This window comes from Salvelinus sp. IW2-2015, linkage group LG10, assembly GCF_002910315.2.
Source record: "Salvelinus sp. IW2-2015 linkage group LG10, ASM291031v2, whole genome shotgun sequence".
Classification (NCBI taxonomy): domain Eukaryota; kingdom Metazoa; phylum Chordata; class Actinopteri; order Salmoniformes; family Salmonidae; genus Salvelinus; species Salvelinus sp. IW2-2015.
The window spans coordinates 15345182-15365298 of NC_036850.1; the positions used below are offsets into that span (position 1 = coordinate 15345182).

At 39.7% G+C, this 20117-nt stretch overlaps 1 protein-coding gene across 4 annotated transcripts; it reads right to left on the reverse strand.

The window, feature by feature from the left end:
* Window positions 1-6495: 6495 nt before the first annotated feature.
* On the reverse strand, window positions 6496-15595 carry LOC111969357 (beta,beta-carotene 15,15'-dioxygenase). Of its 4 annotated transcripts, none has more exons than XM_023995442.2 (12): window positions 15372-15595; window positions 15156-15220; window positions 11470-11598; window positions 11127-11256; window positions 10813-10960; window positions 10576-10726; window positions 8280-8479; window positions 7905-8156; window positions 7701-7806; window positions 7469-7563; window positions 7258-7369; window positions 6496-7104 (listed from the first exon to the last, which is right to left on the reverse strand). In XM_023995442.2, coding segments are annotated over exons 1-12 (1545 nt in total). In that variant the 5' UTR covers window positions 15374-15595; the 3' UTR covers window positions 6496-6949. The 4 variants fall into 4 exon arrangements, with proteins under 4 accessions (XP_023851210.1, XP_023851209.1, XP_023851203.1 ...); XM_023995441.2 differs by having other exon boundaries at window positions 10558-10726; XM_023995435.2 differs by having other exon boundaries at window positions 8280-8500; window positions 10558-10726.
* Between the last annotated feature and the right edge of the window lie 4522 nt (window positions 15596-20117).

Here is a 20117-nt window from a genome sequence, read left to right on the forward strand (position 1 = left end):
GCTGTGGAAGCCATGCTGGTTAAGTGTGCCTTGAATTCTAAATAAATCACTGACAGTGTCACAAGCAAAGAACCGCCACACCATCACACCTCCATGCTTCATGGTGGGAACCACACATGCAGAGATTATCCGTTCACCTACTCTGCGTCTCACCAAGACACGGCGGTTGGAACCAAAAATCTAAAATTTGGACTCATCAGACCAAAGGAGAGATTTCCACCGGTCTAATGTCCATTGCTCGTGTTTCTTGGCCCAAGCAAGTCTCTTCTTATTATTGGTGTCSTTTAGTAGTGGTTTCTTTGCAGCAATTCAACCATGAAGGCCTGATTCACACATTCTCCTCTGAACAGTTAATTTTGAGATGTGTCTGTTACTGGAACTCTGTGAAGAATTTATATGGGCTGCAATCTGAGGTGCAGTTAACTCTAATGAACTTAACCTCTGCAGCAGAAGTAACTCTGGGTCTTCCTTTCCTGTGGTGGTCCTCATGAGAGCCAGTTTCATCATAGAGCTTGATGGCTTTTGTACCTGCACTTGAAGAAACTTTCAAAGTTCTTGACATTTTCCGGATTGACAGACCTTCATGTCTTAAAGTAATGATGGACTGTCGTTTCTCTTTGATTATTTGAGCTGTTCTTAACATAATATGGACTTGGTACCACCCATACCTTGTCAAAACACAACTGATTGGCTCAAAAACATTAAGAAGGAAAGAAATCCCACAAATTAACTTTCAACAAGGCACACCTGTTAATTGAAATGCATTCCAGGTGACTACCCCATGAAGCTGGTTGAGAGAATAGTGTGCAAAGCTGTCATCAAGGCAAAGGGTGGCTAATTTGAAGAATCTCAAATATATAATATATTTATATTTTTTTAACACTTTTTTTGGTTACTACAACAATGTAGAAAATAGTAAAAATAAAGAAAAACCCTTGAATGAGWAGGTGTGTCCAGTCTTTTGACTGGTACTGTAARGGGCGTCGTCGTCGGATGAGGAATAATCGGACCAAAGCGCAGCGTGGTAAGTGTTCATGCTTTTTATTTCAACTGAACACTATAACAAAGAGAATGAATGAAACCGAAACAGTCCTGTCAGGTGCAGAAACACAAAACAGTTAATAACTACCCACAAAGCATCGGTGGGGAAAAGCTACCTAAGTATGGTTCCCAATCAGAGACAACGATAGTCAGCTGTCCCTGATTGAGAACCATAGCCGGCCAAAACAAAGAAATACAAAAACATAGAAAAAAGAACATAGAATGCCCACCCAAATCACACCCTGACCAAACCAAAATAGAGACATAAAAAGCTCTCTAAGGTCAGGGCGTGACAGGTACTGTATGTATTTCCCCCCACTGCAATTATGTAGTCTAATACATCCACAGTGGGATCATTGTCTTATGTCAGATGGCATCACTCCTATGCAAAGTGCGTCTCTCAACCGATCAGTGCAACTTTGTTTAGGATTATTCTGTCCAAATATGGCATGATTCCACTATTTTTATCTCTTTGCATCACTTTCAATGGGGGACTTATTTTGAAGATGAACTGCAAATTCCACTATTGTGCCTACAAATGAGCACGTGATCAGACAGGGTTATTCACAAATTTCTTCTTCCAGGCACGTAAATTCTAATATTTGTGAGTATCAAAACACAGACCTAACATTGATTGACTACAACAACACATAGGCTACATGACACTCTATATCAGTATTTGGGGAATATCAAAATTATTAATGTCCATTTCCTGGCAATAGTTTTCATGTCTATAATCCAATCATAACCTGTTAATGAATAAGCGAGCAACACATTTACATCTCAAGAAGGCTACCATGTAGTAAAATGTATTCTCACTTGAAGTACTAACACAAATATTGGGGAAATAGCTAGGGGGCCCCACCTAATGGTGAATTTCACAGTAGAAAAAACTGCAGTATACATTTACCAAGTATGGGTCGCATTGGGGACACACAGTAGGAGTAGGCCCACACAGTGATTATTACTATCTAATGAGGTTGTTAGACACCTGCAAATTATAAATTCTACAGTAGTGTAGGCAAAATCCTGAAGTATCCCTTTAATAAAGACATAAGTGTCCTGTGTTTTTGTCCTTTGAATCATATACTTTTATTTCTACATTTATGGTTAACAAGGAGAAATAACAGAACATAAATACTGGAAACGGAATCGAAACTTGTCTCGTGACTTAAACAAACAACTACTACACTAAACAAAAACACAAATATAGGAAGGATTTTCAATTACAAATGAAACGTACATGAATATTTGCATAGCTAGTCGTCTTATCATGAGGTTTTCTGACTGTTCACTACAATGTATTTGCATTCTATCTTTACAATGGTTAAAAACACTATAGGCCAACTCAATTGGTTAGGGGGCTAATTGACTTGGCAATTTACTAATGAATCCTGACAGCGTTATTTTGTGCGTATCATAGCTTTTTAGGTCAATGTCTTCTGTAAAGGCAGCATTCGAATAATCTCATCATCAATCTCATCAATAATTTAACTGTGTTTATGGTAAATAAATAAAAATATAGGATGGTTTTAGAGTTAAATTTATTACACAATTGGCATTGTAAAATGTGTCCCTACCATAAATTCTACAGATTATTTCTGACAATACTATCAGGAAATAACAGGACAAACCATTTCCTTTGTTACTGTCATAGACACATCAGCAATTCATCTGAGATTTTGGGGTGTTCATCCTCAGATCAAAATGTAATCAGCATATGAGCATTCCGTTTGAGGGGTGTATGTTCAAAGACCTACAATTTGTGAAAGGGCTTGGTCCTACTCTCGAGGAACATCTGTGAATATTCGTAGTCCATGCATTCCTTGGATCTCCTCCTTGAGTGCCTGTGGATGAGAACATAGCAGTTTTCAGCTGTGCTGTTTTTGCAACAATTTTGCATATGGAATAAAATGCAATACAGGATAATAATTTCACCTGAAAGGTTTGATATAATACTTGACATACTTGACTATTTGTTGTTGCTTTATCTCTCCCCCCACACATCCGATCGGTACAAAACAATATCAACCAAAGCAAATGTAACATTTTGACAGCTATATAGCCTATGCGCTTCCATACAATGGTGCAAACGAATTGATCTCTCCAGAATGTATCTCCATAGGTTACCTGGTTGACTAGTTGGTGTTGTTGAACAGTTCTTTTCCCTTTAAATTCATTGGATTCTATGTGGACTTCATACATGACACCACAGCCACCTGAGAACAGAAAACATAATGACACACAATTGTCATGAGCGCACCAAGGAATCAGAGGCATCATGCCCATAAGGGGAACAAGGTCACGTGCTCCCTCAGATTTGTCCTGTTTTTTAATTGATTTTAGCTGCTGGTGATGGGCAGGACTCGCCGGAGGTAAGTTTATAAATGCATTTGATTAAACTATGCAGCCTATTGATTTCTTTTTGATGAATAAATAAAACAAAAATGTTTTGTTGTTTCTCTGTAATTCTAGCCACTTTATGAAGTTTGCTTTAGCTAGCCTGCTAGATAGGTTCCCAATCTCCCAACCTCATAACTAGCGTAGCTTGTCTAACTATCTTAGCTGGCATGTCTGCTGGCAATTTTGCTAAACATTAGAAAAGCAAGTAWTTACTAAATGTACTGAATAAGACTCACATTCCTTTCAATATTTTACCCAGATTTTAGCAGAGATGCAGGGAAGCATAACAAAAATAACCACCAGGCAGGAGGATACAGACAGCTCAAGAGGTATGCTTAGATATGCAGAAAAATGCAGGTTTTAATGTAATCTGGCACCTTATGATATCATTATAGTTGTGAATMAATTATGATGCCATGATATGTGCCTGTATTGATGTGTGTTATGAACCCATGTTCTGTTGTAATTTGTATGTAATATCCTAGGCATATTAGTGCAGTATATTGTTATGTGTGATTTACAATAGTCAGAATGACACCCTCATTAAAAGTGAACAGGTAAAGAGGTATGCTTAGATAACCTATCCAGAAAAATCAACTTTTTTTTAAAACATAGAATTAGGCATAATGTTTATGCCTCTAGATTTCAGAAAAAATCTGTTTCGGATATTTGAAAAATTCTCCAACTTCCCCCTCCATCCTCTCGTACTTCGTAACCCCTCTAAAATAATGGGTGCATGAGGCACCTGCCTAGGCCGAGCACTAGCCGAGCGTAGACTTACTAGCCCTCGCACAAATAAATTAAGAGATGAAGCTGAAAACCTTTTTTTCTCCAGTAATAGTGATCATGGAGTGAGGGAAGTGAAGAGAGTTAAGATGAGATAGGTAAAAATGGAAGAGAGGAGTCAGAAGAAAGATCAGGCGACTGCTATGCCTTTGAAGAATGGAAAGGAAGCAGATATGGGGAATGGAAATAAGAGGATTGTCTATGAGGATTCTATGGTGATTGGAGTTTGGTTCTTAGAAAAAGTCAATCATGGGGTTTTGGCAGACCCGTTTGGGGTCTCAAGGTGGGTGGAGAGTAGGATAGGGAAGTATGTATGCAGTATGCTAAGATAGAGATGAGTTTATGCTTTAGTTTACGGAGCAGGGCTCCACTCAAGGGCGTAATAGCAGTGCCTCTAAGTGTAGAGGTTGAGCAGCTAAAGAGGAAGGTTCATGGTGTGTGAGGCCAGCTGTAATCGAGATGGATTGGAGAGGAGCCTGTTGGTTTTGCTATGCTTTGATTTGGAGGTACTTTTGATCTGGTTGAGATATATTGAGCTATCTGGTTAGCGCATTCACGCCAGCTGTTCTGCAGTGTTTCCACTGCCAGAAATGTGGTAATGTAGCATCAGTGTGTAGGATAGGGCAACCTAAATGTACAAGGTGTGGAGGTTTCCACGTAGTGGAGAAATGTTTGAAGGATGAGCCCAGAAAGTGTAGTAATTGTGGAGGCAGTCATGAGGCCAGGGCTACAGAGTGCTTGGTAAAGGTGAAACAGACACAAGTGGGACTGGGTGTTACAGAAGCAGAAGCAGTGAGAAGGATGAATCAGGAGGTAGGGCCCAGGGCTCTCCATGTTGCCTGCTCAGAGGGAGGACAAATAGTAAATGTTCCCAGGGAAATGTGTGGTTCAAAGTCCAGGTTTCTGACCTTCGTCGCTGTGGTTGTGAATTGTGCTGCACAAGTAGAAAGCTGGTCAGATAAAATTGGAATTGTTGTGTAGAGCAGCTGAACATTTTCTGGATATTCTAGATATTTCTGCAAAGGATCTACAGAAGATGTTGGATGAGGTGGTGTTGCCCACTCAGGCCTGTGGTTAGGGAAGGTGCTGGGTATGGTAGTACATGCAGTTTAGGCTGGGTTTTTGGTTGTTCTTCCATAAGTATTTTCTTGAACTTATGAGTGCATCTATGCATCTGAAACTCCAACATGTGAGAGAGTAAATAAAGTACAGGTCGTTGCGGTAAAGCACTGTTATTATTGGATGCCAACCGCCAATAATCCACACAAGAAGAATGCACTATCCTAGGAAGCCCAAGCTTCTCGCATTTCGTTCCAATAGTCGAGTAAACGAGATCTAATATGGAAGGATGACCACGCGAGTGTGAGTCCACTGAATACCAGTAAGACACCAACAAATAAAGCGTCGTAGTAACATACATTTCATTATGCATAATGATGTAGCTAGATCAGGACCCCTTTGACACCCATGTTTCGAGGTCTATTTACCTGATATGTCCACAACTTTTAGAGACGTGGCCGATGTAAACTTCTCTTTGAGAATATGTGCAATTCGGGTCTCTCCCTCGGTCTGAGAAGACAGAGTCCTCTGCAACTGTCTAGAAACCAAAACAGCCTAAAACAAATGTTTTCAAAGACAGTTAGCGAACGTTTGATAACTCACAATACATATGAAATGACATGTGACGTTAGCTAGCTCACTTAACTAGCTCAAGTCAAATGGTCAGTTTCACTTGCTGTCTGATTTGATTGAGCACAAAATATTCGCACTCAACCTTCAAATTTAGCTAGTCTAACGTTATGCATTAGAATGAATGAAATTGATTTTTTAGAATACATTTTAAAATAGAGAGCATCGTGACCAGGTACTTTAATGGAGATAAAACAATAATGAACAGTAATCCACCACACGTGTATAAAAAGGCATGACCCTCGCATTGAGGTTATAATAAGAAACGCCCCTCGATGTCAACAATGTTGATGGTCGTCAACACAATATGACGTAGATATCAGCTCCCCCTCCCTCCCTCTCTAGAGAGCATCGTGACCAGGTACTTTAATGGAGATAAAACAATAATGAACAGTAATCCACCACACGTGTATAAAAAGGCATGACCCTCGCATTGAGGTTATAATAAGAAACGCCCCTCGATGTCAACAATGTTGATGGTCGTCAACACAATATGACGTAGATATCAGTCACGCAAACAGCAACGTACACTCACTTTGGGGTAACTGGCGCCCTCTCATGGACCGGAGACAACCATCACTCTTCACACTTTATTAGGCCTAATTAAATAACAAATGGTACAATAATTTTTATTATAAGGATTTTCCTTGACAATGCTATACGGGACAAAAATACATGAACAATGAAATACATAATTATGTGATTGGTGTGTTATATACTTAAATAGGTAGCAAAACGCTAAAACATTTTCTTACATTTTTTTAATGGTAGATGATTGAGGATATCCATAATGGGTTCCCTTGAGATACAGACAAATTGAAGACTACACTGGCATTAGTCCATAGATAACTGCTCACATGTGTTGTGCAAAATGTAGCAATATTAGCACTGGGACATTGTTTAGACAACATTTACAAGGCACTTTGGTATTTAAAGTATCTAATACTATCCCTATTGTTTCCTATAGTGTCTATTTCTTTGTGGAGGGTAGTAGGSTACTCTTGGAGTAAATAATAATTGCTTTGTCAGACTAATTTTCCATTGGGATGAAGTATCCATGCATGTCCATGTGAAGCTCTGCATTCACATATGCTCGAGCTACTTCCTTGAAAGACTTTGCATCCAGCACCAAGATGAAGCCAGATTCCCCTGGATTGGAGTTGATGACTGTTGTCAAGACCACACCTGGACATAGGAGACATTTTGTTTGAATATGATGGACAGACTTTCATTGAAATTATAACTTTATTCAGCATACATTGTGAATGTCTGGCCATTCTAATCAAAACATAAGCTTTCATATATTTAAGATTTGAGGACCATGTAAAGCAATCTCACCATCATCCTCTCCTTCTCCGTTGGGTCTTGGAATGAACACAGGCTCTGATGGCCAGCAGTTCTCCTCTCTCCATTCAGTCCTCTCCTTTGTCTCAATGTCCAACTTCATGATCTATTTATTAAAGTTAGGTATATAGTTAACAAAATATTAGATAAGTAACACATGCAGTTATGTTCACAAAGGCCTAAATTAAATCACAGGGACTTTTACCTTAGTTGCCACTGCTGACATTGCAACACAAGTCATGTAGACAAATCTGTACTTCTTGCCGTTTAAGTCATAATTGATCCTGGGTAGTTCCACACCTGTAGATACATTTTGGGATTGAACAACATCAACACYAGTATATTGTGAAAGAAAATGTTGGGGTGATATGTATTTTGAGTGTCTATAAGGCACAAGAATTTAACAGAACATTGAGCAATACAAGTTTTGGTCTTACCGTCACAAAGCACCTCTGGCTGGCAGAGTAGTTTACCCTCTTTCTCTTTCACAGCGCTGGCTGTTGTGTATTGGAGTTTCACCATATCATCTCCAACATCAATCCCCTTCAGAAACAGTTCACAACATTATAGAAACCGTTGACTACTCATCAGTTGAGGGCAATGTTTAAAGGTTAAGATGGTAATCAGTTGCAAACCATTACCTTGTCAGTCTGTACAGGAAGGGCAAATCTTTTGCACTTTGGCACAGACATTGCTGAGGTCTTTGATTGTTCTTTTAACACGTTTAGGTAGAACATGTTGTATAAGCTGGGATCTTCATAGGCGATAACATCAAAGATGACATGACCATCCTCTTCAAAGGCATTCACGTGATGGTACACTATCATTGCCTCTGTGTAGTACTTTATGCCCACTTCTTTGCCTGTCTTTCTGTCGATCAGGTGAATCAGGGTCTGTCAAGTTGAAAACACAAAGGGATGTAATTTCCATGAAKTGGAAAAAAACAACAATGTACTTGCTCTTACATTGGACTCACTAAATTCATTGCCAAAGAAAATGAGTCTTATAACCCTTACATTTTCCTCAGGGCAAAACTTCAGACAACTAGCCCAGTTGACCCCTCTCATGTATGCTGTGGCCATCTTGAGGATGTCCAGTTTGAATGGCTGCTCAATGAAGATGAAGTAGTTGTCAGTCATGCCGAAGCTGTGGTAGTAGCTGGGGCTGAGGAGGGAGCGGCAGGGCACTGTGCAGATCACCTCAAGGTTCTTCAAGGCTGGAGKAGCATTGGCCTTATCTGATTAAACATATAAACTGAGAATTTACAACCATTTACAGCTATTTGCAATATTTGTGAAAACTATCTGCTCCAGGGTCAGGATACTTCTCTATCCATGGTGTAAGGTAAGACAAACCCCAGATAGGTGATGGGTAAATGGTTCTGCTAAATGTTTGAGATTATAAAATACAAGGTTATTGCTCAAATGTGTTAAAACATGACTTCAACAATTTAAAAAAGTTATTGACCACTGCTATATGAGACCATGCATTTATCAGATACCAGTGAAGGTCAGAGTTTACAAGGTCAAAGGTCAGTGGTCTAAAGTTTAACTCCTGGGGGGCTGAAGTCTCTGCTGGCTTTCTCTATTTCCTTTTAATTGGTGTCTGTTTTAGTTCTGACAACAGAGCTGTGGACAGTGATCAAGTCCAAGGCAGAAACAACCTCACAGGGACTGGTGATACCCCTGTAACTAGGAATTAACTAACTTGAACATAAAGACAGACAAGGTGATATTTTTGAAGATGTACAGTACCAGTCAAAAGTTTGGACACACCTATTAATTCAAGGGTTTTTCATTATTTTGACTATTTTCTACATTGTAGAATAATAGTGAAGACATCAAAACTATGAAATAACATATGGAATCATGTAGTAACCCCCCCTCAAAAAAAGAAGTGTTAAACAAATCAAAATCTATTTTATATTTGAGATTCTTCAAAGTAGTCACCCTTTGCCTTGATGACAGCTTTGCACACTCTTGGCATTCTCTRATCCAGCTTCATGAGGTAGTCACCTGGAATGCATTTCAATTAACAGGTGTGCCTTGTTAGAAGTTACTTTGTTGAATTAATTTTTCTTKATGTGTTTGAGCCAATCAGTGTGTTGTGACAAGGTAGGGGTGGTATACAGAAGATAGCCCTATTTGGTAAAAGACCAAGTCCATATTATGGCAAGAAAAGCTCAAATAAGTAAAGAGAAACAGTCCATCACTACTTGAAGGTCAGTCAATTTGGAACATTAAGAATTTTGTACGTTTCTTCAAGTGCAGTCGCAAAAACCATCAAGCGCTGTGATGAAACTGGCTCTCATGAGGACTGCCACAGGAAAGGAAGACCCAGAGCTACCTCGGTTGCAGAGAATAAGTTCATTAGAGTTACCAGCCTCAGAAATTGCAGCCCAAATAAATGCTTCACAGTGTTCAACTAACATAAAAGACATCTCAACATCAACTGTTCAGYYGAGAKTGRGTGAATCAGGCCTTCATGGTTGAATTGCTGCAAAGAAACCACTACTAAAGGACACCAACAACACGAAGAGACTTGCTTGGGCCAAAAAACACGAGTAACGGACATTAGACCGGTGGAAATCTCTCCTTTGGTCTGAGGAGTCCAAATTTGAGATTTTTGGTTCCAACCACCGTGTCATAGTAGTAGGTGAACGGATGATCTCTGCATGTGTGGTTCCCACCGTGAAGCATGGAGGAGGTGTGATGGTGCTTTGCTGATGACACTGTCAGTGATTTATTTAGAATTCAAGGCACACTTAACCAGCATGGCTACCACAGCATTCTGCAGCGATACGCCATCCCATCTAGTTTGCGGTTAGTGGGACTATCATTTGTTTTTCAACAGGACAATGACCCAAAACACACCTTCAGGCTGTGTAAGGGCTATTTGACCAAGAAGGAGAGTGATGGTGCTGCATCAGATGACCTGGCCTCTACAATCACCCAACCTCAACCCAATTGAAAAGGTTTGGAATGAGTTGGACCGCAGAGTGAAGGAAAAGCAGCCAACAAGTGCTCAGCATGCTCAGCACTCCTTCAATACTATTGAAAAGCATTCCTCATGAAGCTGGTTGAGAGAATGCCAAGATTGTGCAAAGATCTCATCAAGGCAAAGGGTGGCTACTTTGAAGAATCTTAAATGTGTTTTGATTTGTTTTACACTTTTTTTGGTTACTACATGATTCCATATGTTTTATTTCAAAGTTTGATGTCTTCACTATTATTTTACAATGTAGAAAATAGTAAAAATAAAGAAAAACCCTTGAATGAGTAGGTGTGTCCAAACTTTTGCCTGGTAGTGTACCTCCCGCGGCAGTGTCTGGAACCTTGAATAAGGTGTATTTGGTCTTTCCCTTCTCCGCTATTGAAGTCCCCATGTTGTAGGCTGTTCCATCTTTATCGTAATGTGGATGGGATGTCACCAGGTTCACAGCAAGGTATTTCATGTAGTCAACCTAGTGAGATAACAAGATAGGCTTATAAACAGGTGTCCATGCGTATGGTCATCCAGATAGCAACGGCAGTATTAACTTTAAATTACCTTGTCCTGAGTCTCCAGAGTCACAGGATCTACTTTGCGGATGTAGTTGGTTTCAGAGGTTGCATAATAATCCTTCCCATATCGAATGAAATTGTTGCCACAGTTGTCAGTGAAGTCTGGGACCGTGTGGTTAAGAAAGGTGATCACCCTGGAGACAAAGATAATTTGATCAGCAACAGGCAAATTCATAGGGACAAATTAAATTAAAACATCAACAGTCAGATCAGATGTTTGCTACAGCATGCCAGAACATAATTGATTTCAACATCTTACCTTTTTAAAGGTGCCAAAATGAACTATCTGTAATGTACTACCTAGATATGATGTTTTTGCCTGGGTCCGGGTAAGCCATTGTCCCCATTTCAGACACAACAATTCTTTTGGCTGCCATGTTGTCTTTGTATGTGTCTCCACGTAAATATCTGCTTCTGTAGATTACCTCACCTGAAGAAAATAATAAATATATATACACACACACCTGATGATTTACTTCTATTGTGAGTTTAATTGCTAAATGTGGGAATTGTTTTTACTTGCACAACCCATGGAGCCCATAGCACCAAGAAGCCCAAAAGCTTGCCAATCGGACTTATCATTAGATCATCTTGTTTGAGTTTCTATATCACAAAAAAGATAAAACACTTCCAGGCATTTTACCATCTTTGAATGTAAAGCTGTGCATCAGGGCCATCCCATCGAACCAGTGGTTGTATGTGGTATCCCCCACTGAGAATATGCCTGGTCCATTGCGCAACAACGTGCCTTGCAGCCAGCTTGGAAGGTTGCCTATATAAAACAATAGTTTAGTTTTACAAAACAGAATGGGTGTGTCCATGCCGCCAGCAAGAAGTAAGATACAGCAAGAATAAGGCTGTGTCCTCTGCGATTTTCCTTCAAAATAAAAGTCGTGCAATTAAGATGGTGAAAAATAATACAAATGGTCAAAATTCATTACAGTATATGGGGAAATGTTAGCAGACTGCAATTTTGTTTAACAATATGAAGAAATGTATAAAGTGAATCACCTTTCAGCACCAGTAATATTATAGCATTGACATTGCATTCAAATAATTACTAGATAGTTATGGTAACAGTAATACAAATAAAACATTCATAATGATACTATTAATAAACTTTAGAAAACACTTAAATCCCATAGTTAATTAGCCTATTCGTATTGCACAATGTTCAGTAAATGTTCATATTGGACATACAGTACTGCACAACTTCCTGTACATTCTGTCGTAGTAAAAGGGGTGCCCTTCTACTCAGGGGCACCACTAGTTTCGAAATCCACAGAGTTTACAACCAAGGAGCGTCACTGCTCATTCTGCACCCCTTAAAACCTTTTGCTGCAGTGGGCTAGGTCAGGGTCACAGAGTGTTTCTTGGTAGTCTTAAACAAATCTACTTTGAAACAGAAGTATACACCTCACACACGGTTATGGGCTTAAACATTATTTCTTTTTTAAAGACACCTGTACCATGCCAGATATAGAGTTGAAATGTATAAAAAAAAAAATGTTTGCATCCCAATATTACATTTTCACAGAAGACTGAAATAACAAAATCATTTGACATGGGAAAAAAAACTGATTTTCGGTGGCTTTTTTGAAATCATGTTTATTAATTATGAAAAATATTAATAACTTTCAACCCATGAGGCCACTAGGTCATTTGACTGCAGGAAAGTGCTACAGAGTGGCCTATCAGCTTAAATCCAATCAGTTTTTCATATTGGACATACTGCACCGTACATCATTCTCTGTACATTGTGTCGCAGTAAAAGGGATGCCCTTCTACTCAGGAGTGCCACTAGTTCCCAAATCCACAGAGCTTACACCCAGAGGAGTGTCGCTGCTCATTTTGCAGCCCTTAAAAAGAGTGGGCAATCAGCTTAAATCCAATAGTATTTTCATACTGGAAATACATATTGCACCGTACACAATGATCTGTGCGTTGTGTCGCAGTAGCATTTTATTTAACCAGGTAAGTTGGCTGAGAACACATTCTCATTTACAGCAACGACTGGGGAACATTTACAGGGGAGAGGGGGAATGAGCCAATTGGAAGCTGGGGATGATTAGGTGGCCATATCGGGAATTTAGCCAGGACACTGGGGTTTACACCCCTATGCTTACAATAAGTGCTATGGGATCTTTAGTGACCACAGACAGTCAGGACACCCGTTTAAAGTCCCATCCAAAAGATGGCACTCTGCACAGTCTACTCAGGAGCACTTCTAGTTTCCAAATCCACAGAGATTACACACAGAGGAGCGTCGCTGCTCATTTGGCGGCCCTTACAGTGGCCCATCAACTTAAATCCAATATTTTTTTACACATTGGACATTCATATTGCACTGTACAAATGGAACAGCAAGCCTCACAAGGGCTGCCAAATAAACAGCGATGCTTCTTTGCGTGTAAACCATTGGATTTAATTTCCAAAATCCGTGTCCCGGGAGTACTTTGTAATTTTTGCCTGCTTCACAGCGGTCACTCTGGCTACTATAACTGTAGTAGCCTAGTACTGGTGAATAACTAATAAGAGAAGAAATGGTCTTTGTTCCAGGAGTAGGCCTTCAGAATATTGTTAATTGACTATGAGATACAATTTTGAAAACTGGGTTCAACGTTTTGCGAAACAACCACATCCATTAGTCATTTCACATGGCCATTATTTAAATCAATAATAGCCTTTAACTATGCGGTTCGTGCCATAATGCTATTAAGCGTCAGATTGTGGCAAATTGTGGGATGTCGTCATAGATATTAAAACCAGGGGCTGTCGGTCAGACTCCAATTGCCTCAACAACAAAAAAGGAAAATTGCTTTGCTTTTAAACATCCCCCCAAAAATAAACAACTATCTCACCCCAAGATCAGTGGTGTGTATTCATGGATGCCAAGGGAAGCCTGGCTTCCCCAAAAATGTACCAATAAAAATGAAATAATTTATCTTTCATCTCTGCGTTTCATAATTGTCTTTCAATTCATAAGAGGCTGAATGTATCTCACCGGAAAAAGCATCCTAGTGAGCGAAACAGCGCCTCTCTGACCCTGTATGTGTAGCCCATCTATCTGATGCGGTCTGGTCAGAAAGAGGCCAGCAAGCATTTGGCCTCCCTTGATAAAAAAAGATATATACAATGATAGCCAATCAGCATTGAGCTAAATTGTGAATGATCCTGGTGTACCAAAAAAAAAACGGAAAGGAAAGCCAGTTTGGGTTTGGCTTCACACCAATCACATCAAGCCAAACTTCATTGACAGAAAAAAAATATTTAATTRTTGCCTCTCCTTGTGTTGTTGTCCTCCAGTGTCTGGCTAGCTAAAATTGTCCCTTTCCTAAATTAGCCATGGACAGAGATTTGAACTTGTGGTTTTACTTAATTCTCCTTACTGGCCAATGATTATAAAGGCGATTCTGATCCAACCAAAAATGCATACATTGTGCCTCTGGCCTGAGAGGATAGAAGTTCAATATGTAGCTAGATGTAGTAGGCTAATGTTAACTAGCTGGCTAATCATTGGCCATGAAATGCTTGCAAGCAAGCACTTTAGCCAGGTAGCCTATGACAACAAAAACTAAAAGCTTGTACTGTATGACAGTCATTGATGTTTCGGCACAGGAGGATGACACTGGCGTTTCTCTACAAGTAGGGTGAGTCAACATGTTTTTCTACTTACACACACATACACACAGCGAGAGAGAGAAAGAAAGTAGTACCATGGACAGCCACATGATATTTAGCTTACATTGATTGGACTACATTGTTTTTGGAATATTTTAGTTGTCACTGTGTTAGACTAAGCATAGGTGAGTTGATGATGTTGCCATTTTGATGTTGAAATGGTGCTGGAATAGTGGAAGCAGCTCCTGTTTTCTTTGGGACTTGAGGTAACTCTCATGTGTTCTAAATCAATAGTTGTTCAGTTGTCTGAAAATCTCAGAAACATTGATTTAATTGACCATGCTGTAGGTCATGTAACTGTTTGTTACATGCAATATGCTTTGTGGACTCCGCCAGACAGATGTTTTCTCTGGTTTTGTGATGAAACAAAGTTATGGTTGAATTTATTCTGCCACTGCGTCTTCTTATTGTCTCGGGCTTAAGCCTATATATCACGGTGGCAAGGCATATGAACAGGATAAGAGAAAACAAAGCAATTATCACAACCCCTAAATTGTAATATGCTTTTTTTTCCCTGGCTTGGCTTCCCTAGTGATTTTACCAACGCACTGCTACTGCCCTAGTTATACCTGTGAATGTTGCTGCGCATGTTATGTTGATAATGAAAATTATCTAAAGTTTCCATAACCATCTCATCAGTTAACATACCTTTGATGTCCGCCTTCACTGGATCAGGTCTTTCTTCTCTGTTTTTAGCGTAGTCGTAGGCCATCCTTGTTGAGATGAAAGACAAATATCATGCGTTACCTTCCTTAGAAGTTATGAGAGACGAAAAAGGGGGTCGTTTTTATATTAGACAAAAGAAACCACTCCCATTTCTGAGTTTGCAAGTAGTAGTCTAATATAAGCGCAAGACACACTTACATTTTACATTTGAGTCATTTAGCAGACGCTCTTATCCGGAGCGATTTACAATAGTGAGTGCATACATTTTCATACTTTTTTTCGTACTGCCCCGCCGTGGTAATCGAACTCACAATGTTCTGCCAACTGAGATACATGAAACTATAGCATATCATCTTTCTCTTATCTTGTCTACTGACTGACTATATTGTGTATGTTCCTGATCGGTCATTAGGAGGTCACATATGAAGCGAGATACCTGCCAAAAAGTTGAACGTACCATTGGGATCATAAGAAAAGTAAACGTGACATTTAATCTGTGAACATACAAACACCATGTTACGATTACCAACTAACATTTTAAGCTTTAACAAATCTTGTGTTTTGCCATTTTGACCTACAATAATACCTTTTAGAGTTTTGGCATTTTCATCCCACGAACGCAACAAAAAAAATGACACCAAAAGGTCACACTAACAAGCATAAACGCACTATAAAAAAACGGAAGTCAGGGAAACCGGAAAGAGGTATGCTGCACGTTTTCAAGTTAAAAGTCTCCATTCTCTATTACTCCTCAGTTGAATTTACTTCACATATAGGTAGTTAATGTAATAGATTTGTTTGCCAGGGCAAATCTAGATAGCACTAGCTCTATTATGCTCACAACACTGAAGTTTCAGTCCGCTAGGTGTATCTCTTTTTTATTTTTTTATTTTTTTTGCAGAGCAAGGGGAACCACTACTTCAGGGTCTCAAAGCAAGTGACGTCACCGATTGAAATGCTATTAGCGCGCAGCACCGCTAACTAACTAGCCATTTGACATCCGTTACACTCACCCCCCTTTCGACCTCCTCCTTTTCCGCAGCAACCAGTACATATACAATGCCAAAAAGATGGGTGGTCATTACAAAAGGAGCAATTTGAGTTGATGTTTTCCTTAACTTCTTCATATAGTGGTTGGCAGGATAATATTTATGAATAATTTTAAAGGACACTTCCTTAATTTTGTTAACAAGTAGGTATGTGTGTGGCAACATCCAAACTTTTTRCCTATAGATATTATCAATAAATCCATTCCAATAAGGCATGACATAAGGTATGATACAACATCCTGCTGAAACAAGGTTCGTATCGCTCTGTTGTTGAATGGACCAAAAGAGAAACAAATCTTTCCTACTGATGAGTCAACAGGGTCAATAGAAGGTAGGCTCTGAGGGTCAGGTCTTGACACGTTCCTGAATAACAGAGCAACACCTGAGGGAATGGCGTCTAAAACAATTGCAAAATCTTTAGGTGTTAAAGGGATCTTGTAAAGTGATAAGAATTCCTTATAACTGAGTAAAAGACCCTCTGCATTTACCAGTTGGCTCACCAATAGGATATTATTTCGGAACCAATATTCTAAAAACAAATAAGTATTTTTATACAATATATACCGATTATTCCATATATAATATCTGTGTGGAGAAAAATTGTGTTTATAAATTAAGGACCATGACAAGAAAACCTGCCGATGAAAAGCAGAAAGTTTCACTGGAATTTTGTCAATATTATAATTGCACAACAACATGAAGTTAAGGCCACCAAAAGTAGAGAAGGCATGATGAGGAATAAAATTCCAGATAGAAGTGGGTCTTCTTAGGAATTGTTTTATCCAATTGATCTTAAAAGTATTATTTAAAGTAGTAAAGTCCAGAAAATTCAGTACACCATTCTCATAAGTGTTCATTACAACAGTTTTCCTAATGTAATGGGTACGGTTTCTCCACAGAAAGTTGAAAAGCATCTGGTCTATCTCCTTGCTTATTTTACTGTCAAGATATAAAGATAGAGCGCCATATGTTAGTCTAGAGATAACTTCAGCCTTGGTTATTAGGACTCTACCTTTTAAAGATAAGTCCCTCTGTAGCCATTGATTTAGCTTTTTCTGGGTATTTTTAATAAGAGTGTTAAAATTTAGTAAGCCTCTAGACTTCTGATCCTTTGTAATGGTTATGCCTAAATATGTAAGTTCTTCTTTTACTGGAATACCATAATATGAAGGTGTCACACAATCTTTGATAGCTATGAGTTCACATTTATTAATGTTAAGGTATAGACCAGACGCTTTGGAAAAGGATTGTATCACATTGATCGATATGGGAATTTGGTTAGCGTCTTTCAGAAAAAGTGTAGTATCATCAGCCAACTGGCTTATAATAATTTCTTTACCAGCTATGGAAATACCTTGTACAAGACTATTTTTTAAAGAATTTGCAAGAAGTTGGGTGATTAATAAAAACAGATACGGGGAGATAGGACAACCTTGCCTAATCCACTAGGTGTATCTCTACAGCATGGGCATATCTCTGGGTGACGTGGACATCCCCATGCTCGCACCTTATCAATATATGACTAATTCAATATTGCACCATCCCATTCTCTGAGCTCTATCTGCAATCATAACCAGTTGTATCTACCAAGAATAATGAAACATATAATAATACATGTTTGGTGAGTCTATTAATTATGTATGACCACTGGAGTCAATGCTACTCAAAATATGTTTTTATTGAATATTTTGATATTTATTTCATCACTCAAAATCTTGCCAAAGCATATTCTTTAAAAAAAAATAAGTTTWWWWWWWWTWAAATAAATGTATCCCCTTTTCTCCCCAATTTTCTCCCCAATCGCTAGTAAATACTATCTTGTCTCATCGCTACAACTCCCGTACGGGCTCGGGAGAGACGAAAAGCCACGCGTCCTCCGAAGCACAACCCAACCAAGCCGCATTGCTTCTTAACACAGCGTGCCTCCAACCCAGAAGCCAGCCGCACCAATGTGTCGGAGGAAACACCGTGCACCTGGCCCCCTTGGTTAGCYCGTACTGCACCCGGCCCGCCACAGGAGTCGCTGGAGCGCGATGAGACAAGGATATCCCTACCGGCCAAACCCTCCCTAACCCGGACGAAGCTAGCCCAATTGTGCGTCGCCCCACGGACCTCCCGGTCGCGGCCGGCTGCGACAGAGCCTGGGCGRGAACCCAGAGACTCTGGTGGCGCAGCTAGCCAAAGCATATTCTGTAGGAGGGGTTCATATGAATTTAAAATAATTGTAGAACTCTATTTGTGTTTTATAACTGTTTCTATTATAGGGCTCCCCTTAACAGGAGACTCTAGCTCACAGGCCTTTAAATATAGCCTCTAAATACATTTTAAACAAAATAGTTGAAGAAGCATGTGCAGTGGCTGATAGAAACAAACAATTTGGCAATAAGAATAGGCAATAGATAGTTATGACCATTCCGCTCAGGACAGGCTTAATCAAGATTTTGTTGTGTCACTTTTATTGATATGGATAAAATCTCTGTGTGATGGAGTTGTGAAATGCAAATGGCTATAACAAGCCTATATACAGAGTGGAATTCCTGCAAAAATKATTTTGGATGAGCCTAGCTATGACCACAGGGCTGGAGAAGGAGAGGTGAAATGTTTAAACGTAGGCTTATTTATGCGAAACACGCACGAATAGCCGTCGTTTGGTAAGCCAAGCTGACAACACACAGTGGCAGCTAGGTTGAGTTAGTAAACTGGCTAGCTCGCTAGCTTACAGCATGGTAGTAATACCAGGGGAGAGGGATGCCTAAGGGAGGCAACCCGAATCTCACATCATATACCGTTAGCTGGGTAGGCTGACAATCTTCCTAGATGCTGTTATCTAGGGAAGTGACCCATTCGAGTTTTAAATAGTCGAAAGAAGACTAGTGCTCGGTGGCCTCGATAACGAGCACAGCAGTGGAGGATATCTTGACAAGGTTAGAAACACACACACTAGCTGAAGTACGGTGGCCAACACCCACACTGGCTAGTGGGCTAAGTCAGCACAAAACAAGAAATCCCAATATCCTCCGATAAAAGGGATAGGTAGGGGAGAGCTGTCACTCAGCCTTAGAGGGCGAATTTCACTCTCTGACCCACAGGTCACAGGCTGTTGGTCATAGACTGACAGTACAGTATATTCTTTTATTTTACCTTTATATAACAGTCCACACAACTCATACAGAGGTTAGCTTACCCTACCACGACCTGGGAAGATGCAATCTGAAAAATGGGAGCAGTGGAGCAGTCAACTTGCGCAATACGACTAAGCCATACTTTGCGAGAGGAAATAAGAGATGTACAGTTTTATATGAACCGCGGGGCATGTCCTCCCACGCTGTCACCAGCGTGACTTTGTTGTTACTATTACTCGACCCGTGCGGAGCAAGGGGGATATAATCCATACTTTCAACCGTACTGACGGTCTGAAAGGTATGAAGTAGAACTAGAGGCAATGAGTGTCTTTGTCAAAAAGAATTACACCGATTGGCCTATAGCTGACGCTGTTATAAGCAGCCTTTAAACCCTCATATCCGCTTGCCCGTTTTATCTAGAGATTTGTAGTATGTACAGTGCCTTCAAAAAGTATTCACACCACTGGACTTTTTCCACATTTTGTTGTGTTACAGCCTGATTTTCAAACGGATTCGATTTAGATTTTGTGTCATTGCCCTACACACAATACACCATAATGTCAAAGAGACTTATGGTTTTAGACATTTTTACAAATGAAACATTTTAAGCTGAAATGTCTTCAGTAAATAAGTATCCAACCCCTTTGTTATGGCAAGCCTCAATAAATTCAGGAGTAAAAATGTGCTTAAAAAGTCACATGATAAATTGCAACCTCAAAGAACAGGGAAGCTTTCCAATGCCTCCCAAGGGGCTCCTATTGGTAGATGGGTAA